General features: G+C 38.5%; 2 protein-coding genes across 3 annotated transcripts in view; one reads left to right on the top strand and one right to left on the bottom strand.

Moving 5' to 3' along the window:
• The first annotated feature begins 1,037 nt into the window (after positions 1–1,037).
• Positions 1,038–19,816, top strand: cftr (CF transmembrane conductance regulator). The gene is made up of 27 exons (XM_057348086.1): positions 1,038–1,356; positions 1,949–2,059; positions 2,982–3,093; positions 3,501–3,716; positions 3,832–3,921; positions 4,566–4,729; positions 5,429–5,554; positions 5,903–6,149; positions 6,937–7,029; positions 7,203–7,379; positions 7,543–7,734; positions 10,292–10,386; positions 11,083–11,169; positions 11,360–12,071; positions 12,169–12,306; positions 12,508–12,545; positions 12,777–13,054; positions 13,401–13,480; positions 13,627–13,777; positions 15,462–15,689; positions 15,983–16,083; positions 16,443–16,676; positions 17,314–17,469; positions 17,559–17,648; positions 17,730–17,902; positions 18,874–18,979; positions 19,134–19,816. The coding sequence occupies exons 1-27, from the start codon at positions 1,304–1,306 to the stop codon at positions 19,344–19,346; spliced, it is 4,461 nt and encodes a 1,486-aa protein (XP_057204069.1). The 5' UTR covers positions 1,038–1,303; the 3' UTR covers positions 19,347–19,816.
• Positions 19,817–20,556: 740 nt separating this feature from the next.
• The window catches only part of cttnbp2 (cortactin binding protein 2), a 41,583-nt gene continuing 37,736 nt past the window's right edge, over positions 20,557–24,403 (bottom strand). The window contains exons 21-24 of one of the 2 annotated variants that reach the window (XM_057347788.1): positions 24,216–24,315; positions 22,453–22,599; positions 21,803–21,890; positions 21,564–21,678 (exon numbers count right to left, since the gene is read on the bottom strand). In XM_057347788.1, coding sequence (XP_057203771.1) covers positions 21,837–21,890; positions 22,453–22,599; positions 24,216–24,315 — 301 coding nt within the window. In that variant the 3' untranslated portion in view covers positions 21,564–21,678; positions 21,803–21,836. Of the gene's footprint in view, positions 21,679–21,802; positions 21,891–22,452; positions 22,600–24,215; positions 24,316–24,403 lie in introns of both variants that reach the window. The other variant, XM_057347787.1, reaches the window with a different exon arrangement.

Below are 24,403 nucleotides of genomic sequence, written 5' to 3'. Positions count from 1 at the left end.
CGCGTCCGTAGTTTGTACAACCTTGCATCTTGCTATTTATTTAAATATATTAACATTCTATTTGTTGAATAAATATTGGATATATCAAATCTAATCGATGAACCAACCATTCATGCATCCTCCAAATCCACTTGCAGGGTGACGGGGGATGAAGCCCAGGAAGGAAGAAAAAATCAAGCAATATATTTTTTAAGATAAAGACCTGGGCTATGCAATTTATTGGATTCATTCACACTTACATAAGTGACAATGTGAGAAAAAAAACTAACATTCTGTAGAGTGACTTTGACATTTCCCCCCAACGATTTATAATACTGGATTCACTTTACACGTTAAAACTCATCAAAAAGGTGAGTATCATTTTGCTTTTTCCTCATTTAATGAATTTAATCATTTCTAAATGTAAAGAGCTCTGACCTTGAAGCTGTTTTTGTGGTCTACAGTATGTGACAAACTTAAACATTTGATAACTGACCTAACATTAAATATCTTATTTATTTAGGATTATTCATTTAACTTTTCAAAGTAATTTTTATGTTTATATGGGATCTTAAATCCATGATTTTCATTCTGGTCTCAGACTTTTGGACAATAAATAAAATTGTACAATAATGGATACAAACCTAGATGTATTAATGTAATCACAGTACATTCGTTTGTAGCCTTTACCATGTATCATTCTCATTTTATTTCTTACTACGGTATTTTAGGACCCTATATGTATTTGTAATGTAGGCTACTTTAATTGTCTAATGTCATTCATTTTGCCCTAAAATGCCCTAAAACCTCCTTCCACTATTCCCCTGGCATATATCACAAAACCAGGAAGTCTGTGGAGTAATTAAACAATGGGTACAGTTTCATTTGTATGAGTTAAAATGCTGGTGATGTGTTAAACGTGTTGATGTTTTTCTCAAGCAACATCAGAATTATCTTCTGATGACACACCGCTTGGTGCTGTAAAGCAACACGTGAGCATCTCTGTAAAAGACTGACACTTCGAAGATGACATGCCCAAAGGAGTTTTGGCGGTGGGCGCTGAGAGAGCGCACTTCTCTCACTGAATCACGGCGCAGCTGTCATTATGGGCTCTTTATAAGCAACAATAGACAGCTCTTTGATGTTCTCAATGACGCTAGATACGACAGATTTTACTTTGTCGTCTTAATATTGGCAGCGAATCTCAACATCATCGCGCTCTTTGCGCACTACGTGGACGACAGCCACTGTGAGAGATCATTCAACGGACATAAGTTAAACTGACACCCGATGTAAGTGTTGTCACCCTCGGGGTATTTTGAGGATGCGGAGATCACCTGTGGATGATGCTAACTGCCTATCGAGATACTTCTTTTGGTAAGACGCAACAGGAATATTACGTTTTAGATTTTGTGCGTGTGTATTCACGTTTGGACTAACACACCACGCAATGATATGTCTTGGAACTCGTGTTATATTTTAGATACATTTTAGTCTATTAGTTTACTCAGATTTCTTTCGTCTGTACATGTAGCCTATTGAGTGTGCGCAGAGCGCGTGGAAACTAAGTATTTCATTCAAACCCTTTCATACGATTATAGACAATAAATTAGCCAAGTTCTAGAACATTTTGACAACATTGTATAATAAATTGAACAGCACAAAAATGAGTTTAATAACCAGTCTAGTCTCTTTACTACTTGGAGAAAACTTCTGCGTAATGGTCTTGCTTTACACATATAGCCTACATATATTTTACACAAGTTTGATTTACCATTGAGTTGAGAGTATGACGCCAGCATTCACGTGCTGTCACTGTACATATGACCAAAATAACTATACTTTAATCTAATTCTCACTATACATTTACTTTTCAAACTAACAAATCGATTCACTACAATCAATAAAATGGCCACAACATGTAAATAGTAAAACAACTGTTTTCAACACTTGTTTCAACTGTTTGCAGGTGGACAAACCCTATTATGAGAAAGGGTTTTAGAGAGAAACTGAGGCCATCTGATGTTTATCAAGCTCCCAGTGAAGATACAGCAGATGTCCTAGCAGAGCGTTTGGAAAAGTTAGTATTTGTATCCTGATTTATTAATTTCTGAAAATAGGTATATAGGTATATATTTCTTGTAGCTCAGTGGTAAGAGCATTGCGTTAACAACGCAAGGTTGTGGGTTCGATCCCAGGGATTGCACATGTATAAATGTATAGGATAAAGCAATGTAAGTCGCTTTGGATAAAAGCGTCTGTCAAATGCATAAATGTAAATGTAGTTTGATTTCATATAAACATTTGATTCAAGTGTTTTCACTAGCAAACATTGAAAAAATATGTAATGTTGTACTTTCTGTATTTGTAAATTACTGATTTTGTTTTAAAGTGGTCTCCTGAATGTGTCCAGAACTGTATCCTAATAAAACTTGTTGACTCAATGTGTAAGTGAACACATTTACATAATGAAGTGTCCCAAACAGAACTCACAGCTTTGGTCTCTATTGTTATGTTCAGAGTCCTCAAAAGCACTGTTACTCAAGGGAGCCAAATATCACACCTTTAAGCCAGTGTCTGTGTCGTGTTTTTTGACAAAAGAAAGTGGAAAAAAGAAGAATTAAATGTGGGCAACCCCCTTAAATGTCACCCCCCTGTTCCAGTAAAGTTCCTCCCAGGCCATGACTCACATAAATCACAATACATTCATGCCAGTGCCTGCTAATGGGCATCTAAAATGACCTTTTAAAGTGCCAGGCTCCTGGTGAGTGATAGATGATGGGCATTTCTTTTATTCAACATGCAGTGGTGATGGGAATTTGAACTTTTTATTCAATTAACAGGTTGGAGCAGGTCTTGTTGAGATGTTTAATAAGTTGGTTAAATCACCCTGGTTATACAGGAGTGCACGAAACAATGCGGACCATACTGGTTTTATGTGGGTGGGTGGATGCAAAGGGCTGTTTAATGGTTCTATTCAGTTCTTCTTTCTTCCTAAACAGAGAATGGGACAGAGATGTTGCCTCCGGCAGGAAAAAACCCAGTTTACTTCGAGCACTGGCACGATGCTTCCTAAGACCTTTTCTGTTATTTGGCATCCTTCTGTATATAGGCGTAAGTGTCCAAAGAGTGTATGTCTACATGTCTCTTTTTTGTTCTTTCATGTACTTGGATTTGAGTGTTAAACTTTTCTTAATGCTACAGCTTGCCAATTATTTGCATATGGGTCATGGAGTGATGTGTGATTGATAACAGAGTTAATTCTTCTTGATCATTTTGTTGTTTTTGTGTGTACCTGCAAAGCCAAACATCCATGTTTAGTACAGTATTTAGTGCAGTGTAAATAAGTAAAAAGTTTGTTAGTTATACGTATAATATCAAAATATTCAGAATCTGGGCATAGTGTTTCCAAGATGTCAATAAACTTTAACTTGCGTAATGATACACAGGCAATACCTGTATTTGCAATACACATTTGAAGATGTTTTGTCTTAGTCTAATCATTTCTGTTCATTTTTCAGGAGGTCACAAAAACAGTGCAGCCTCAGCTTTTAGGACGGATCATTGCATCATTTGACCCAGCCCATGATCCAGAACGAGACATGGGCTACTTTCTTGCCCTGGGCCTTGGTTTGCTGTTCACTGCCCGTTTTCTTCTTCTCCAGCCAGCCATGTTTGGGCTGCACCGCCTGGGCATGCAAATCAGGATTGCTCTCTTTAGCATCATCTATAAAAAGGTTTGCATTCAGATATCACTGTATAGGTCCAATGGTTGAAATTTGAAATACCATCAGTAACACAAAATATTCATAAGAACTGTATGAACTGTATACATTTCTCCTTACCTCCTAGACCTTGAAACTTTCTAGCCGAGTCTTGGACAAGATCAGCACAGGTCAGCTGGTCAGTCTGATGTCAGCCAATCTTGGAAAGTTTGATCAGGCAAGTATAGAATGACGAAATAGTAAATTGTGTAAAATTGTTTTTTTATGATTGTAAAATATGGTTAATTTGAGCCACTATTTTTAAATTGTGAACCAAAGAAGACACAAGTCACTTTTGAAAATATTGATATAAGCCTTTGTATTACTCAAAGGCCAAAGACATAAGCAGGTTGGTTCTTCAGAAGGGACGATGGGTGAACTCAGGAATCTCTCGAGAAGGTAGAGCCAGGGTGTTGAATATTGATACACTCTGTAAGTGTTCTGAAGCAATTAACACCTGCATTTAATGTAGTTCTCCAGCCCTCTTCCCTCAGAAGGTTTGAGCTTCTTTGAAATTTGTAGCTATTGCAATTCTGAGGAATAGAATGTACTATTTGTATTATAATTTTTCCTAATGGCTTCAAACCTCTCTGTGAAATGTTATATACGTGTGTGGCTCTGTATGTTTGCTTTTGCAGTATTTGGTATTTGGTTGAAACATAAACACTGAATAAAACGAGTCTTAATTTAGTTTTCACGACGATGTATTCTACATCTTTGTGGTATGCATGGAACTAACATTCTGAACAGTCATACACTAAATTTGTATATATATGTATATTTTGTCAATTTGTTTATAGATTAATTTTCTTTATGAAACAGAGCTTAGGTATGGCCCATTTTGTTTGGATATCACCGCTGCAGTGCATCCTGTGTACCGGTCTGATCTGGGAACTCATTGATGTCAACAGCTTCTGTGCACTGGCCGCAATTTCTTTACTGGGGGTCCTGCAAGCATTTCTCTCACATAAAATGGGTCCTTACAAGTAAGTCTCAAAACTACCATCCACCCATGCCCAAACACCAAAAGGTTAAAGGTCCAGTGTATGAAATTTAGCGGCATCTAGTGGTGAGGTTGCGAGTTGCAACCAATGGCTCACTCCACTTTATTATTTAAGGTCTTTATACACCTCTGAAGACATAGTTATGTATCTTATATTGCATTTCTGTCAATACATCCTCCAAAAAATTACACACCACACCTTTAATATTGTCAAAAAATGCTTCCTTTGGCACAGAAAGTGGCACAGAATTGATTGAGAGACATCTCTCCAAATACTTTTAATGCTCCCACACAAACAGACATTCCAGCTGTGATTCATTCTGGTTAAAGGCTTTGAAGAGTTTGAACAGGTAGTTCAGTTCTGCTCCTGTAATCAGGAGGCTGGTTATCCTTGTGCTTTTCAGAAATGTAAACAATGTCGGTCAAATTATCACATAGAAGCTGTTTTTGTGAGGATCTGTCATAGATGCAATGGTTTTCATATAAAGACAATGAAGGCCAGTTCAATATGTACTGTATGCTGTCTGCATTTAGTGCATTTTTAATCCATAACAACATGTTTAGTCAGATGTACTGTATTTACACCCACAGTTTTTTGTAGTGTTTTTATGTACAAACAAGGAGTACTGTAAACACAGACAGATCATTACAAATATTCTGTCTCATTTTTGTTCTCCATCAGAACACAAAAGGTTCTGTTGACCAACAAGCGTTTGGCTCTGACCTCAGAGATCATGGAGAACCTGCATTCGGTGAAGGCTTACGGCTGGGAGGAGATAATGGAGACACTCATCAAGAACATCAGACAGTAAGGCTCGATGTTACATACAGATGTACTTCATTTGTTATTAAACAAGTCAAATTCATAATTATGTTTGATTTTTATAGCTTTACTAGAAATGAGCATCTTTAGTAAGAGACTCTATGGAGGATAGTGTTGGATTAGAGGCTCTTTTTTTGTCAGTCTTCCTATGTTTCACTGTAGTATTACATTTACCGCAGCACACGACGTGCCTTTGTGTGTTGTTATCAGCTCGGTTTAGGAGAATCAATGTCCCGTTGTTTTTTTGGCTATTCGATATCTCATGACACAGACTCCAAATATTCTGGCATTTCCCCTCATTTTGTGATTCTTTTTTCCGTGAACTGTTTTTAGGGATGAGGTAAAGCTGACCAGGAAAATTGGCTCCCTGCGTTACTTCTACAGCTCTGCGTACTTTTTCTCTGCCATCTTTGTGATTGTGGCGGCAGTGGTGCCTCACGCCCTCAGTCGCGGCATCAACCTGCGCCGCATATTCACCACTCTCTCTTATTGCATGGTGCTGCGTATGACCGTCACACGACAGCTGCCCGGTTCAATTCAGATGTGGTACGACACCATGCGTCTCATTTGGAAAATTGAAGTGAGTGCATTTTTATGTACTGAACCATAAGGGATAGCTCACAAAAAATAATTTCAGTCATCATTTTATCACCCTCATGTTGTTCAAAACATACTGTATATTACTCTTTTTTCTGTGAAACACAAAAGAAGATATTTTGAGAAATGTCTCAGTGGTTTGGTGTCCATACAATGAAAGTCAATGGGGGCCGATGTTGTTTACCAACATTCTTCAAAATATCTTCTTTTGTGTTCTGCAGAAGAAAGTCATTCAGGTTTGGAATGACATGGGAGTGAGTAAATGATAAAATAATTAAAATTTAGGGGTGAACTTTCCCTTTCAGCAAAACTATGTCTCAAAATGTAGTGGAGCTGGGGCTAGTCATCACATCATTTAGTTTTTTCCAAAATCAGTTTCTATATGGCTTTTAAGGCCTGATTTCCACCATTTTCATCATTGCCCAAATAATAAGAAACTGTTCAGTGGACACATTGACCTTTTGTGACAATGTGCCTCAGTTAATATGGTAAGTGGGGTAAGTTGTCACAATGGAAAATGCCTTGACACATACATTTAAAACACATATGACACCAATAAAAATGTGACAGCTAGCCCAGTCTGATATTTTCACCCTTGTCCTGAAAACATATTTCACCCTTTAGTTTAAAAGCTCCTTCGCCTGTATAAATGGCATAATTATACCATTATGTAATGCTGTAAACTGTATTTTGAGAGAATTGACCTTTTCTGGGATCATTCCTGTATCCACGACTCTAAAACATTAACCTGTGTCATTTACATCCTCAAGGAATTTCTTAGTAATGAAGAATACAAGTTATTGGAGTATGACCTCAGCATCACAGATCTGGATCTGAAAAATGTCACTGCTTCTTGGGATGAGGTAAAATTATGGTCTGATCAGTTCAGATCTACACAATGTTTGTCTGCTTTAAATCCCCAAATACCTTTAATCATTATTGTATGGTACAGATCCGATCCACAGATTGCGTCGAAAACATACATTAAACATCTGTGTGTGTTAATGGAGGTACATAACATTTATCTATTGTTCAGGGTACCGGCGAGCTTTTGGAAAGGATCAAGCAGGAGAACAAAGCTAATGGTCATCCTAATGGAGATGCAGGCCTCTTCTTCACTAACCTGTGTGTCACTCCTGTACTGAAGGACATCAGCTTGAATCTGAAGAAAGGGGAGATGTTGGCTGTTACTGGTTCTATGGGATCTGGGAAGGTGGGAAGCTATTTTTTGTTGCTTAAATATCTCAAACATACAGTTAATGCAATTACAATGAAGTAAAACGCAGCCGAACAAAATATAGGCCAAAATATGACAGAATGGGTTAGCAAAGGAAACTGTAATGTTGTTATTGTTCTGACATTGTCTGTATTTATAGAGCTCATTGTTGATGACCATCCTCGGAGAGCTGGTTCCCTCCTCCGGGAAGATCCGACACAGCGGTCGAATCTCCTACTCCTCCCAAACAGCCTGGATCATGCCTGGCACCATCCGAGACAACATCCTCTTTGGTCTGACCTATGATGAGTACCGATACAATAGTGTGGTCAAAGCATGCCAGCTCGAGGAGGTACTGACAAATAAATGAATGTTCTTCTATATGCTCATGGTTTCTCCAATTACCTAAGTCTTACTTCCACCTTGTTCTGTTTCTCACTTGTTTATATTTCAATTTCTCTGTCGATATTTTCTGACCTCATTCAACCAGTCAAGTCCTTCTCTTTGTCTCCTCTCATCCTTTGACTCAACCTGGACTACACAGATTTTTATCCAATGAAGTTCTTTGGCTTTGCCTGTTTCTTCATTCTCTCTCTCTCTCTCTCTCTCTCTCTCTCTCTCTCTCTCTCTCTCTCTCTCTCTCTCTCCTCTCTCTCTCTCTCCTCTCTCTCTCTCTCTCTCTCTCGATGGAATGTTCACCTGGCATTTAAACTGAGAACCTTTGTTAGATGCAGAACTGTGTCATATTATCCCACTCAATATGGTTTTCTCCCCTCGCTCTCGATCTCTTGATACCAAGCCAACCAATCACGTGCAACTCTCAGCAGCCGATGTGTTGAGTGACAGGCCCCTTGTTTAATGAGCCTACATGAAAGGAGCGTCAGATCTGTTGAGGACACATTCACATCCCAGTAGAAAGCTGATGTGTGCATGATGTATATCAGTGCCAGTATCTGAGATATGTTTGGTTTTGAGTCTTTAAAGGGGGATATAAGCATATTTGTGTCATTTTAGCATAACTCAACAAAAGCTTTTAAATTCAAAGAATTACATTTGTTATAATGTCTTGATAAGTAAATACATTGTAGCCACAACAGAACTCTTAGATGGTCCAGATATGTCTCATCTGGCACTGTGTGTTTTTTAAATGGTAAATCAGTCACATATCTTTCCAAAGGGGGTAACATTTCCCCACAAACAAAGCCTGTTTTCACAATAAATGTTGAGTACAATTTATGACTGTTTGTAAAGAAACATTCAGACTGGTAACAACAGAACAGCTGAAAGAATGAGCTGGCTGTTGTGGTTACAATGCTAGGCAAGAACTTAACAACGTTGTGTGAGAAGTTAGCCGTTTGTGTGCTAACTAGCAAGAAGCCGCAATGTGTTGTAAACACAACAAGTCTTTTTCTGTGTATGGCAAGATGCAGACGGGTTCCTAGCATTACTCTTCTGCGTCATAGACTAGAAACATGCTCTATATGCAAATGGAAAGGCTAACAGGACAATAAATGGGTTTGTGGAGTCTTTAATATGTAAAGTGAAAGCCTTGGTTGTACACTCGTGTTGTGTGTGTATTTTCTTTTGTGGCACTGATATAGTAAAATTTCAGAGCCCATTCATTGTATATCTGAGCAGTAAACTCACGCATTTCCACATTTAAAACAAGAGCTCTCCAGTGCTTTCCACTGGTTTGTTTGTCAAGGGTTTTTCTAACCACATCCCTTGTTTTTAATTATAATTTTATTATTTTTAATGCTACAATGGACAGAGAGAGCCGAGGACGAGGTAAGATGTAAAAGACGCATGACATTTTAGTTTTGTGGTGTTTGGTTTATGTGTGTTTAGGTTCAAGTCTATTTAAATTTAAAAAAATTCTGACAAAATCCACTTTTAGCAGATACCTGCTAAAGTCATTATTGACTGAAAAAATTGACCAAAAATGTTTGACTCATCCTGGACTACACAGATTTTTATCCAATGAAATGCTGCATACCGTCTCTCCCACTTATGCAGGCCACTATTATTGGCTCATGACAATGACTTAACTATTTTTTATTGGCTAATTAAATAATAGGGGACATAAACCCTTTTATCTGTTGCATCACATTTATGAAATGCTTTTAACTGAAAATACACTGTCTATGTATGTATTTGTGTTATTTTTTTCCTTTGTGTGTCTAAACTTAAAACTTTCTCTCATTTCTTACGAGTCGACCTACATTGAATCTGTACCCGCATTATGTAGTAGAAAGTGTTTTCCATTTAATATTTTAACTGATTTGATGCTTTCAATTATCATACCAGTATAGTACTTTCAGGATTATTAAAATGCACAGTCTTTTCCTCAAATACATAGCAAAGTGAGCACTTAAGTTCACATTTGTGACCCTGGACAACAAAACCAGTCTTATGGGTACATTTTTCGAAATTGAGATTTTTACATAATCTGAAAGCTGGATAAATAAGATTTCCATTGATGTATGAGTTGTTAGAATAGGACAATATTTGGCCGAGATACTACTTTTTAAAACTCAGAAATCTGAGATTGCAAAAATATCAAAATATTGAGAAAATTGCCTTTGGAGTTGTTAATCAGGGGCACTGTGGCAGATCATCCACTCACAAAAATAAAGTTTTTATATATTTAAGGTAGGAAATTTACTAAATATTTTCATGGAACATGATCTTTACTTAATATAATGATTTTTGGCATAAAAGAAAAATCGATAATTTTGACCCATACAATGTGTTTTTGTCTTTTACTAAAAATGTTCCCGTGCTTAAGACTGGTTTTGTGATCCAGGGACAGGGTCACATTTATGTATGTTTCCCTAAAAAGCTTTGTAGCCATGAGCTGTCGTAGGTTCACCTGCACTGTTTGATGGTTTTGTCTGTTTCATTATTAGGATCTGGCTGCTCTGCCTGAGAAGGACAAGACTCCTATGGCTGAGGGGGGTTTGAACTTAAGTGGGGGTCAGAAGGCACGTGTGGCTCTGGCCAGGTATGTCTCCCTACTTTCACCTGAACATCTCTCAACTCCTCAGGTGTTCTCCAGCACCTGTACTGACCAAAGTTTCAGTATGCCGGAGATCCCACCATGCCTTTTCTCAACGGCTGCTCTTTCCCACAAAAGTTTAGGGAAGGAAGTAAATCCCATGACATTTTGATGACCATATGACTATTGACTCTGTGGTCATGTACATCTAAAACGTCTTTTAGATTTACACAGCCATAAAGTCAAAAGGAAACACGGTTTAATACAGTTCAACATGATCTTACAACCATAAACCAAATGAGCCTCTTTATTTTCTTAAGTATTGTATGTGAGAGCTGGCATGACAGACCAAAATACATCTTGTTTGTTTTATTACTGTATATGTACTTAAACATTGTCTTAAACATTAAGGGCTGGTTTCCCGGACAGGGATTAGCTTAAACCAGGACTAGACCTTAGTTTAATTAGGGAATTCAAGTGGTTTTAACAAAAATGCCTTTTGCATTTTGAGACAACACAAAGGCAATGATGTATTTTAAGATATGTCCGTGCAGGTTGTTTTCCGTTTGGACAGCTCTTACATTTATTTTAGTCTAGGACTAGTCTAATCCCTGTCCAGGAAACTGCCCCTGTATATATCAGATTCTAAATAATAAAATACATTTATTTAAATGTTAAAATACCATTATTTTATCTGTACAGGGCTGTATATAGAGATGCTGATGTTTACCTGCTTGATGCACCTTTTACTCATCTGGACATTGCAACAGAAAAGGATATTTTTGAAAAGTATGTATACAGTACATACTGTATTACATTTTCAATTCTTTTCACTATTTAGCTTAATTGATTTGTTCTATAAGTGCACAAACATTCTATAATACAACATTTTGACTTTAACATTGAAATTACACTAACACTGAAGTGACTACTGTATATACGTTTACTGATGTATAACTCATTTTTTGTATTTACCCAGATGTCTGTGTAAGCTGATGGCCTCCAAGACACGCATCCTGGTAACAAATAAGATTGACCACTTGAAGCGTGCTGATAAGATCCTACTGCTCCACAATGGTGAAAGTTTTTTCTACGGCACCTTTTCAGAACTTCAGTCAGAGCGACCTGATTTCAGCTCTTTGCTTCTGGGTTTGGAGGCCTACGACAACATCAGCGCCGAACGCCGTTGCTCCATCCTCACTGAGACCCTCCGGCGTGTTTCGGTGGATGAGAGCGCGGGTGCGCGTCCTCAGCGTTCCTCCTACCGTCAGATCGCCCCCTCTAAGCCTATGTACTTAGATGAGCGCAAACCTTCGGTGATCATCAATCCTCTCGGAGCGGCTCGGAAAGCATCCTTCATTCAGTCACCAGAGGAAGAGGTTCGGAGGACGTTACCAGACCGCAAGTTCTCCCTTGTACCTGAGAACGAGCTAGTGGATGAATCGTTCATGGGAAGTGACGTGTATCACAATCATGGAGTCCATATGGCTGGTCAGAGGAGACAGTCTGTGTTAGCCTTCATGACCAATGCACAAGGTCAAGGCCGACGTGACCACCTTCAGTCGTCTTTCCGTCAACGGCTCTCCGTCGTCCCTCAGGGCGAACTGGCCTCTGAGCTGGACTTCTACACCCGCCGTCTGTCCAACAGTGCATATGACATCACCGGAGTCCTAGAGGAAGAGAACACTGAGGTGTGAAAAGTGAAAACCTGGCAACCGCACTGGCATCATATTATTACATTTCATTGGTGATGTCCTTTTACTTGATCTAATGTGTTTTATTTCGCAGGTGTGCTTAATTGATGAAATCGATGAAATAGAGGAGGTATTCGAAACGACAAAGTGGAACACATATGTCAGATATGTGTCTAATAACAAAAGTCTTCTTTATGTTCTGATCTTCATCTTCATTATTGCTGCAGTTGAGGTAATCGAAAGGTTTTTTAATATACATTTCATTTATAATTTGCACACTGACTGCAATACTGACCAGGCACAGAAAGAAGCACCTTGCTGATTTTTGTAAAAATCTACAATTCTGAAATCTGTGGAATTTTGTTGAATGGTTTTAAACAAGCATAGGACTGTTGTTGATAGCAATACACATCGTTTCTTTTCATTATTTCAGGTTGCAGGTTCTGTGGCAGGAATTTTTCTCATAACTGAGTGAGTGTTTTACCTCCTTTCATCATTTTACAAAGATCTACAGAAATGAAGTAGCAAGTCAGTAGCATAGCAGTAGATGTCAAGGACAAGCTCTGCTGAAGTTTATGATTCTAAACAAACAACTATTGTCCTAAAAGTCACTATTACCTCTTGTGGGCAGAAGACTCATTTAATGAAGAGATCCAATTTTTATTGTTATTTACAAAATACTTTTTCTTTATTTTGCTCCAGTGACCTTTGGAAAGAAGAGCATCACCGATTTGACCCAAATATGACCAAGTCCAACATGTCCTTACCTGAAAAGAGCAAGGCCATCATTGTGACCCCCACAAGCAGCTATTACATCCTCTATATATATGTGGCCACTTCAGAGAGCATACTGGCAATGGGATTCTTCAGAGGTCTTCCATTTGTCCACACTATGATCACAATCTCCAAGAAACTGCACCAGAAGATGTTTCATGCTGTCCTTAGGGCACCCATGTCTGTGCTGAATACCATGAAAACAGGTACAGTATTGCTTCTGTGTGGCTGCAGAAGTAAACATTGTTGAAAATTCTGCCATCATTTAATTACCCTCACGTAATTGTGGAACACAAACAAAGATATTTTGAGAAATGTCACAGTGATTTTGTGTCCAGTCAATGGGGGAAGATGTTGTTTGGTTATCAAGGTTTCTCAAAATATCTTCTTTTGTGTTTTGCAGAAGAAAGAAAGTCGTATAGGTTTGAAATAATATGGGGGTGAACCAATGATGAAAGAATTTTCATTTTTGGGTGAACTATGACTTTATCACAGCTTTCATTTCTGACCTCTTGCTTAACTATTTGTTGTATATTGCTTTCATTTTTGCAGGCCGAATCATGAACAGGTTCACCAAAGACATGGCCACAATCGACGACATGCTTCCTCTCCTCATGTTTGACTTTGTTCAGGTTTGACCTCTTCAACAAACATTTATTGTCAAAAACATTGCTTATTTAAACGGGTTCTTATTGAAACATGTGGTGATCTACATTTCTGCACAGTTCAGTTCTAAACATAAACTAACCTTCATGGCTCTTTTCTCTTCTTTCTACAGTTGACTTTGGTGGTGGTGGGATGTATTCTTGTGGTGTCCATTGTGAGGCCGTACATATTCCTTGCGGCTACTCCACTTGCCATCATCTTCATTGTGATGAGGAAGTATTTCCTCCGTACAGGACAACAGCTGAAGCAGCTTGAGACAGAAGGTACACGAGCAAATCGGGAGCACAGAGGTCAGGACTTTCTTTGCATGCAGAAATAGTAGATGCTTTTATTTAGACAGACAATGCTTTCTCACATTTTGGGAATCAAACCCATACTCTGGTGTTGCTAGCGCAACGCTCCACCAGTCAGTAGTGTGTAGTGTGTAGTTGAACATGGGGCTTCCTGACGCACTTATGTGGCCCGCTGACGGGGGATGACAAGTCCGGTTAGACAGGGGCTGATGTGAGGTCAGCACTAGGTCCGAAAACAGAGGAGGAGCGGAGGATGGATGAGTCAACCAGAAAGAGACAGGATATCTCAGAGGAAGTGGCATGGGTGGTGTTGTCAGAGCCTTGTCTGTCAACCAATCATCTCCTGTCAGAAGCTTCACCGAACAAAACAACGGTCTTAGCCATGCGTCCCATCTCGATTGGTGAATATACTGTCATTTAGACCGGAAGTCCTCTAATCCTTAATGGTCAATGAACCTCTAACTGTCAGTGTGTCCAGGGCCACAGAGAAAGCAACTATAGCTTTCCGTACTTTGTAATGCAGAGTTGGCAGGGTCCCTAAAACCCGGTGAGGGATTTCCTATTCTGTTATCCTGACATCATTCTCTCATCATCCACAACTGACGAGCAACAACATTCATGGCGGGAATCCCAGAAAACTGCGCAACATCATTGTTTTTCTGACAAGTGGAGCTGAAGTCTTTGTTTTGCCTATAGAAAAGGGATAGGAATGTTGCAAGGACAACTGTGATGAATGTGGAAAATGTGATGATTTGGTGATAATATGGGTAGCTGAACTTGAGCGTTAGTTCATATTGTTTATGAGGTCAGAATCAGATGAATGTCAGGGGGCACGGAGCAAGACTTTTATTTCTTCCTTTCTCCTTTTGACCTCTTGCTATTTGGTTATGTGCGGCATACAGTAGATGATTACAAAATACAGTAATAAGCACATGAACATTTTCAATTAAAGACACATTTTTTTAGACCCATTTTTTTTTAATATTCAACAAAATAAAACAAAAGCACGCACATCAACTTTGGTGCTTGGCCAAAAACAAATGAGAAAAATATATCAAGTCGGCTTACCAAAGCTTACCAAAAGCTTACCAAAGCTTCAAAAATGTCACAATTGTTATATAATAGACTTTCACATAGCGTCATTCTTTTCTTTTATAGTTTCCATATAATCGCAGTTGGGCTGAAACTTTATATCTCTATATTTCATTCTTTTATCTTTTTTCATAAATCATTAATATTGGTTTCCTTTTTGTTTGTCTATAGATTTTGCAAATATTTAACCAATAAAAAGAAAAATAGTTTGCCAACTTTAAAAAAAAGTTTTCATAGATGTAAAGTTTCCACCTGACTGTGAACATATAATGAAACTAAATGACAGAATGGCAAAAGCACAAAAAACTGCTGTTTAACTTCTCCAAACGTGCAATCAGATGAATTCATCATGTTTTTCTTGGTGCTACAAAAAGTTCTTCACAGCAACTTTTAAAGAATTAAAAGTCTAAAGAATTTTTTTCCACAACAAAGAATCTTTTGTGAAACAGAAAGGTTCTTTGAATGTTAAAAGTTCTTTATAGTTTTCATACAGCTAAAATGGCATTGTGAAGCACCATGTTTCAAGATGTACGTAAAGAACTCTTTCTCTCTTGTCTTTTAGCTCGGAGCCCAATTTTCTCTCACCTCATCATCTCACTAAAGGGTTTGTGGACCATCAGGGCCTTTGAGCGTCAGGCCTACTTTGAGAACCTGTTCCAGAAGGCCCTCAACACCCACACTGCCACCTGGTTCCTCTACCTGTCGACCCTGCGATGGTTCCTCTTCCGCGCCGACATCATCTTTGTGTTCTTTTTCACGCTGACCGCCTGGATTGCGGTAGGAACCAACCGTAAGAGCTCGTCCATCTGTATCTAGGCAAGATATGTGAGAGAGAACTAAACAAGCAGCACAGTAGAGCGAGCAGATGCCATTGTTTATTTGAGGACTTACCGAGTCCAAAAAGCTAATGAACGCCTGATTTAGTGACTTTTACAGACAATTGGTTTTATTAAGCAGTAATTGCGAGCAGTGCTTGGAAAATGCCTTTGAAGTGTAGAACTGAGGTCATTGTGTGTACGGTTGTACTTGATGTTTACACTTGCTTGTCGGCGTGTGTGTGTGTGTGTGTGCATTATTCCACAGAGGATAAACCGGGTGAGATTGGTATCGTCATATGCCTGGCAATGCTCATTCTAGGCACCTTCCAGTGGTGTGTTGCCACCAGCATCGCGGTGGATGGAATGGTGCGTGGGTCTTTTGTTTGTAGTGCACCCACAGGCTTGTTTTTCAGCTGTGAAGGAATCGTCCTGTTCTGTTAAGCTGAGAAAAAAATCTTTCTCAAAGTGAAACACTGACTGAGTTTATCAAAGTGCAGAACGTTTTGTTTTTCCTTTTCTACTACACTATCTGCAGAATAGTTACAATACTGATATGTATATTTTGCCTGTGGCACCGACACAGAGTGTAACCGTGTGCGCATACTGCCTCCCTAAGGACACACAAACACGGGTCAGGCATCATTTAAAGGCTAAACAAATCGCATGCAGGTTGGACTTCAGTGGACCTCATTACATCATAGGCTTTCTAATCCTTCTTCCTCCAGATGCGTTCTGTTGACCGGGTTTTTAAGTTCATTGACCTCCCGTCTGAAACACCCAAATCCAAACTGGACCAAGGGAAAGGCTCCGACCTGATTATTGAGAACAAAGATGCCCGGACCGACACAGTATGGCCCAGCCATGGTCAGATCGATGTGCGCAATTTGATGGTCAAATACACAGAGGCGGGGCACGCTGTTCTTAAAAATCTCTCCTTTACTGTGGAGGGGGGACAGAGGGTATGTTACTAATGTTGAAATGCTCACATCTAGTGATCGAATTCCCTGAATTTATTCAATTCAAATTTATTGCTATAGTCTTTTCACAACACTGCAATATATATATATATATATATATATATATCTCAAAGCAGCTTTACAGTAGATACAGGGAAGCGAAGCACAGGCAAAAAATAAAAGTGATGTATGAAATATAAAGGATATATGGTATTATTACAAAATACAAGTTCATTGGCTGTACTACCTGTGAAATGTCAAAATATCAATTTAAAATACCAAATGCATTTAAAAATCATGACAAAAATGTGTATATCAGTGATGCTTCAGTAAAAACAAAATTGTATTAATGGTGCTATTAGGAAAATGCGCATACAGTATCATTTTTTTCATATAATGTAAACAAAGCTGTAACGTAGATGACAAATTTTGCAATAATACCATAAAACATTGATAACATGTACAGAATTTTAAGAAAAGGTTTCAAATAAATTCTTACATAAATATAGCCTCAATTTTAAATCATAAAACTTCTTTAAATTTAAGGTTTAAATTAGATTTTGAATCTTGAATTTTCAGTCTTTTGGACCCCTGTGTACAATAGCTTTAGTGATTAAATTGATGCTGTCTGCTTCTTCAGGTGGGTATCTTGGGCCGGACAGGTTCAGGAAAGAGTTCTCTATTCAATGCTCTGCTGAAGCTGGTGTACACTGATGGTGACATCTCCATCGACGGAGTAAACTGGAACAAAATGCCTCTTCAAAAGTGGAGGAAAGCTTTTGGCGTGGTGCCTCAGGTAACATCATTTAAGGGCAAGCTTTGATCACCTCTCTTGAGAACTACTTACATCTTATTATTTGGAAATATTCTTTTGCACCACCACAGAAAGTCTTCATCTTCACGGGAACATTCCGCATGAACCTGGACCCTTATGCTTGCCATAGTGATGAGGAGCTGTGGCGGGTTGCTGACGAGGTGGGGTTTTTGCTGCAGGGGTCCAAAATAATATTTGCATTCAAAGTTTTAATTAATGTTAACCCTTTTGTTTGTGTAAAGGTTGGTCTGAAGTCAGTAATTGAGCAGTTCCCTGACAAACTGGACTTCCAGCTGGAATATGGAGGCTACGTTCTGAGTTACGGCCACAAGCAGCTCATCTGTCTGGCACGCTCCATCCTCAGCAGAGCCCGCATCCTTCTGCTGGACGAACCTAGCGCTCATCTCGACCCCATGTGTGTCCCAACAATATCACCTGTTAAACAAAATAACAGACAAGACACTTGCTGCATCCCAATTCGCCTACTTATACTATGCCCTTAAAGTATGTACTGTTTCTGTTATGGAAAAGTATATACAGTACATTTTTGTGCATAGCAAAACTGTATGCACGCACTGGGACATACTAACGCGAAACAGAAGAGGCCCTTGTTGCCTAGACGATACTTTGATCCTTAACTGTCACGAACATCAAAATACAGCTCTTCCTTGCATTGAAGTATTTATTCATTCATTACTTCGTATGGAATGTTTACTTTATACTTACAATTATTAATTTAGCGAAGTATCTCTAATTTAATTTTATTGATGCAGTGTAGCATCACTAAACTCCGCCCTCTCGCAGTGAGTTGTGGGTAATATCAGCCGTTAAGTGTCCATGGATTCACACTTTGAATTTTCACCAGAAACCATCCGGGTACTTTGAGAATACTCATTTCAGCATACTACGATTTGGGACGTACTAATTCTATTTTCGAATACTATTTAGGACGGATAGTATGCGAATTGGTATGCAGCTACTGAGTTTGATTTATGTCTATGGTATATGGAATCATAGGGCAGTAAAATTGAATTATTACTGAAATTTGGAATATAAAGGCCCGGTTTCGCAGACAAGGCTTAGCTTAAGCCAGGACTATGCCTTAGTTAAATTAAGATATCTGAGTCACTTTTAAAATAATGCCATGCTTCTGGTGAGCATCTTGAGACAAAAGAATGGCACAGACATATTTCAAGATATGCCAGGGTAAGTTATTTTAAGTTTAAAAAGCTAAAACATCAATTTTAGTCTGGGACTAGTCTTAAGCCTTGTCTGTGAAACCGGGCATTAGCATCAACCAGACTTGGTTTAGTAACTAATTAAAAAAACAAAAATCTGATGATGCCTTCAGTGTAAAACTAGTAGTTGCGTTTTGTCTGGTTTCAGGACAGTAAAGGTATTAAAGAAGACACTGCGACAGTCTTTTTCCACATGCACTATATTACTATCTGAACACAAAGTGGAGCCACTTCTTGAGTGCCAGTCATTCTTGGTAAGGATCTCAACTCTCTTTCCAATCAACAACTAGTCCCGCTCCCAAATTCCAATTATTTGCAGATAAAGCTTTACGAGAGCTGACACTATTTAACTTTTTGTGCTGTGAATAATTTTAATCCTAACCTCTTCTCTAAACGTCCATGCTGCAGATGATGGAAAAGGGTCAGGTGAAGCCTTACGAATCCATCCAGAAGCTGCTGAATGAGACCAGTCACCTGAAGCAGGCCATAAGTCCAGCGGAGTGTCTCAAACTGTTCCCCCGGCGTAATTCTAGCATGCGCGCCCCTCAGACCAAACTCAGCTCAGTGACTCAAACGCTACAGGAAGAGGCAGAAGACAATATCCAAGACACTCGCCTCTAAACATCTCAAGCTTGTTTTTCCTCCAAATGGTACATTATAGGATGGACTTGTCTGTGAAACACATTTGAGGAGATATAAACAAGATTCATAACCTTTGATAGAATTCAGGTGGAGGAACGCTTTAATGTCAAAGGAGGTACTCCAGAGCCTCACACAATGAGACATAATAAATGAATAATTGAACGCTGTAAAAACGGTATCATATAACTTTTAGGATTCATCTCTCTTGATCACGTTTCAAGTCAAATGTTTTCATTTCTCTTTGACGATCTAATTTATTGTGTTGATGTTAAACCATATCTGCAAGGATTGTATTAATCATGACAATGAAACAATGAAATGGGAATTTCTATATTTTCTTGTTTCTTTAGGCAAGTCATTAAACTAGGAAAGGCACGAACTAGATTTTATTTTATTATTTCAATATGTAAATATATAAATGCAAAACTTGCCAACAAATATATTTTTCAAGATTGCATGTGTTGTGTTGTTTATTCATCAAAGCGGGTTGATTGATCAGGAAAGGACATCATCGCTGCTCTTGTGTTATAGTGAGAAAGTTCGGGAGAGAAGATAGAAAAACATAGGAAGTGATAGACTATTCCAGCTGAACAGATCTGAATAATTCTGTTTTATATAGACCCGAAAGTCACCTCATCATTACACACCCATCTGTTTTTCTTTGAATATATCTCTAATTTTATTATTATAAATTCTCCATTTCTCACTAAAGCTGTAATATGGCTCTATAACGCCTATAGTATAGAATACAGCGCACGAGTCATTTGCATTTCTTCTAGAATGCTTTTGCATCCTTTCAAAGATTGAAAGCCTTAGTCCCTGTTTATTGTACCTGCATAAACAATACAATTTTATTTTGTTTTATGATTCATATGGGTTTAAAACATCATGGCCCGGTTTCACAGACGAGGCTAGTCCCAGAGTAAAATGAATGTGTGACCTGTCTTCACTCAATATAACTTGCCCAGAAATATCTTAAAATATATCAGTGCCATTGTTTTGTCTCAAGATGCACACCAGTAATGTATTCTTCTAAGGGATTTTTATAAAAGCGACATAAATATCTTAATTCAACTAAGGCATAGTCCTGGTTTAAGCTAAGCTGTGTCTGTGAAACCGAGCCCCTGAATGAACTATTGCTGTGAGCGAAGATGTTTTGTGAAAGAAAACCAAAGGCTAGGCTCGTGTCTAGGATAGTGCATTTTTAATCGTTGTGCTTGGAGGAAACAGGACGATTTCTCTGAACCTCATAAGACACCTATAATACAATTAAACATCAGGTCAACTATAATCTCTTCTGTACATATATAAACAATACTGAGGTTAAAAAGAATACTTGTTTATCCTTAATGTTCAATACACAAGAAAACGCGAAATAACGCGCTGCTCGGAATTTCATCGTTGGTTTTCACACAGGGTCAAAGTTCAAGCCGGTCACTGAGCACGCACGAAATTAATTAAAAATATTAGTTATGGCTTAACAGAAAAAAAGACAAAATATCCCGTGTTCACAATGGCGAAGCTTATTGCCACATTTAGTTTTTGAAACAAGTGAAAAAATATGAACTAAAATTTCATATTACAAACAGTATATACAGTTCTCATTTTCCCTTTAAGATTCTCCAACGCACATGTACTGTACAAGCGCAATGTCACACGCACGCACACAATAATCTATACAACGTTTAAGTTCCCAGTTCTTATTTACACATATTTGGTAAAACCCTGATTTCAACAGTTTTTTAAAACTCAGCATTCACTTAAACAGAAAACACTTGAATAAAAATCCTAGAGAGCAAAAACACAACCTGCTCTTACTTTGATCCAAAACATTTTACCTAAAAGGCAAAAGTGTTCAAGCACTTTTTGTATTCTTACTTTTTTAAAGTTACTTCAACAGTTTAATATATTAAAACTATGGTCCCAAAGTACACAATGTAATATAGTGTAACAAGTATGGACAACATGTACAAATACCAAAATGCTGCCGGTAACCTAACTTCACAACACAGAGGGTGATAACGGATAATGGGAGGGCAGTGGGTTGTGTCTATCCATGACTACCGTAGTTTTCATTACAGTTCGGGTCCAGGAACCAGATCTCGTCTTGTGGAAACTTGTTTCTGTTGTTGTCAGATGGGGACTGCCTTGCTTTGCTGCTCACGGTGTGTCTGTTTGGGTGAGTGCTGTGACTCTGAGGGGAACTGCTGCCGATGGTTGTGTTCGCCTGCTGAACCCCTCTGCTGCTGGGGACGGGCAGATGTGACCTGGGCCTCGTCGCTCGCCGGGGAGAAGAATGACGACTGTCGATCTTTTAACAAATGCAAAAATATATGAAGAATACAAGCGAGAACACGCTTTTAAGATGTGCTTTGTTTCAAAACTTGATGGGCTACCCATGGTGGTAACATTTTAGGGCATGCTCTGAACTTAACTCATTTAATTTCAAGGCAGCATCGCATGTATACTTCATGAAGAAGGCAATCCCAGCATGCATTGCAACATGCTCAATGAAAAAGAAATCTAAAGATGGTGAACAAGGAAAGAGAAATGTCAATTATCTGTAAATGTATAATTTATTCAATACCAAAACGTATTGATAAAAACTAGTGTAATCCAATTTTCAACTTCCAAATGTCCAAATGAATTCTCGATAATGATATTGTGAAATTGTAATGCTTTTTGAAAAATAATTAAAAAGTTAAATTCATATTTAATTTAGTTTATTTTGTGTTTCAACTTTTTTGACCAATGAATAACACTCAAAATACAAGTGAAAGGAGGCAGAAAGAAAGAGTTTGTAACCATTGTGGCTATTAAAGTGAAACTTATTATTTACATATTATCGTATATGTAGAATTAACACAATATAGATTATCATAGTTTTTAACATCAACCACGTTATTGTCAATTATATTGTCAACCAGTATATTGTAATAGCTCCGTGTAATTAAAAACAATGACTGCAGCTTATATTAACCCGTAAGGGTAAGCACACTGTGTCTCAGAAGGCAGCTGTCTATGAAAGCAGTAGGCAGCTCACTAGGTTTTGAAACAAAGCTGTGGTGATTTTTCAAAGGCTTGCCTTCTGTGGTGGAGGAAGGGCCATATCCATGACACTCTCTGTTGTAACAGGATGTGTTTGGGACGGCGTGACCTCACCATCACTCCTCCGAGCACTGGGCGGTCTGGAGTCTGGAAGCATGATGAAGTCCTCTTTAGAGAGAGCGATCTGTACCAGGTAAAAGAGGCAATGAGCAATTCCGAGAAACTGCAAAAACACATGCTCAACTTCACCAAACTGTTTGTGTGGATCGAACAGAAAGTCTCTGCAGTCAGAACAAGCTTTTTCAAAGCTGAGACTAGTGGATACAAAAACTGCTATGAAGTTTGGATGTTAAAGGCGCAGTTTTTGATTTACAGCGGTCACTAGCGTTGTATTATAGATTTGCAATGAATCGCTCAGTCCAAACACGACGGTGGCCACCACAGTACAAAAAGGTGTCTTTCTCATGTTGACGCAGGGAAGAGATCATGCGGGCATTAGAAAGACTGTAGAAAGAGCGATGTCTTATTTATTACATAAAATAAAAGGTCTGTGGATTTTAAGTATAAAAAGAAGGATAAAAGTCAGGCAGGAGCTAGGACCTGCACTAATATTATAAAGACTTTCCTGCAGAGACGCGTTAGGACCTGTAGAGAGAGCGCGTTTTACTCTCTTACTCAATGATGAATAAACTTTCAGTTAATCCACGGGTCACATGCGTTCCGAACCGTAGAGTACGATCTGTACGGATCACAGATCATCCGTTTCACCACTATACCGCAGCAGAGAGGAAGAGGAAACGTGCGTTGTAGAGTTGTTTGTCTGTTTAGGGCTGCTGTACAAAACATGGCGGCGAATTCAATGTATGTAGGCCTGCTCTGTATGTAGATATAAACAGCTTATTCTAAGTTATTAGAAACATAACGGTTCATTACGTATGGTCTTTATACACCTCTGAAGAAATAGTTTTGTACATTATGTTGTATTTCTGTCAATAGATCCTCCAAAAAACCCCGTATTGTTCCTTTAAGTTAAAAAATACAAATAAACCAAATACAAGGTATAAAGAGTGTTTTAAAGGCAGGTAGTGATGTTGTTTGAGGTGGATGCTTATTGGCTAGCCAACTAGCCCTTTCTTATGTCTTTGGTCCCTAGATACGGATTTGTGAGCCTGTTTCATCATCTGCCAATCAAAACACCATTGATGTCTGCAGCACAAATGGCAAATGGTGTACTGTATAACCAAGCAAGAACCACAAGCTTTTATGTTAACGAGTAACTATTACAATGTCCTTAAAATTACATTTCATGCAGTGTGTAATGTTGCTGGGTGTGAATGTAAGCAGACTGCCAAGTTGTAAAGCTGAAAGTGAACGAATAAAGTTATTGGCTTGGGAAAAAAGGAGTTGACTCTGAATCACGCGAACGAGTCGTCTGTCGTTCTAATTTCAGTTCCGGGTCTGATTTGCGTCACTCCGTGTAATGCTGGCCTATGTTCCATTTGCATGCGGTAGACCAATCACAGCAGACTAGACCGTCTGACCAATCCGATAGGAGTAGGCCGACAGAATGAAGGGGATTTAGACAAATGAATCTCCGAACGAATCATTTGAGAGTCAGTCAAGAAGTAAGGCAAAAATAACTGCCTACTATTAAAAAATGAAAGTGTTTTTACACCGTGTATGTACGTAAACTTGTTGTTGGACGCTCAATAAACCAAAGTATGACCTTAACCATCACAAAATATTTACTCTTTAGTAGATCAATGTATATGTGCTTATATCTACATGTGAATATATTACCTTGCTTATGTCTGGCTCTGATTTACTAGAGCACATGGTCTGGAGTTCTCGGATTAGATCAGTCTCATCATCAGAACAGAGAGAAAGATCAACACCAACTCTGCAACAATACGTTCACAAAATCCAGTTCATGATTATTGAGTTAACACTGCCATCTGCTGGCATTATAAACACACACGCGCTCATAC

The sequence above is a fragment of the Triplophysa rosa genome, linkage group LG12 (genome assembly GCF_024868665.1).
Source record: "Triplophysa rosa linkage group LG12, Trosa_1v2, whole genome shotgun sequence".
In the NCBI taxonomy this organism is placed as follows: domain Eukaryota; kingdom Metazoa; phylum Chordata; class Actinopteri; order Cypriniformes; family Nemacheilidae; genus Triplophysa; species Triplophysa rosa.
The sequence above is the reverse complement of the archived record's forward strand: the minus strand, read 5'-3'. Positions and strand labels throughout refer to the sequence as shown.

Excerpts from the sequence above, each read along its gene's own strand:
- cftr (XM_057348086.1), top strand. The coding sequence starts at position 1,304 with ATGCGGAGATCACCTGTGGATGATGCTAACTGCCTATCGAGATACTTC. Across the intron at positions 3,922-4,565 it reads ATCTTGGAAAGTTTGATCAG|AGCTTAGGTATGGCCCATTT; the intron begins GCAAGTATAGAA and ends TTTATGAAACAG. Across the intron at positions 12,307-12,507 it reads TCATTATTGCTGCAGTTGAG|GTTGCAGGTTCTGTGGCAGG; the intron begins GTAATCGAAAGG and ends TCATTATTTCAG.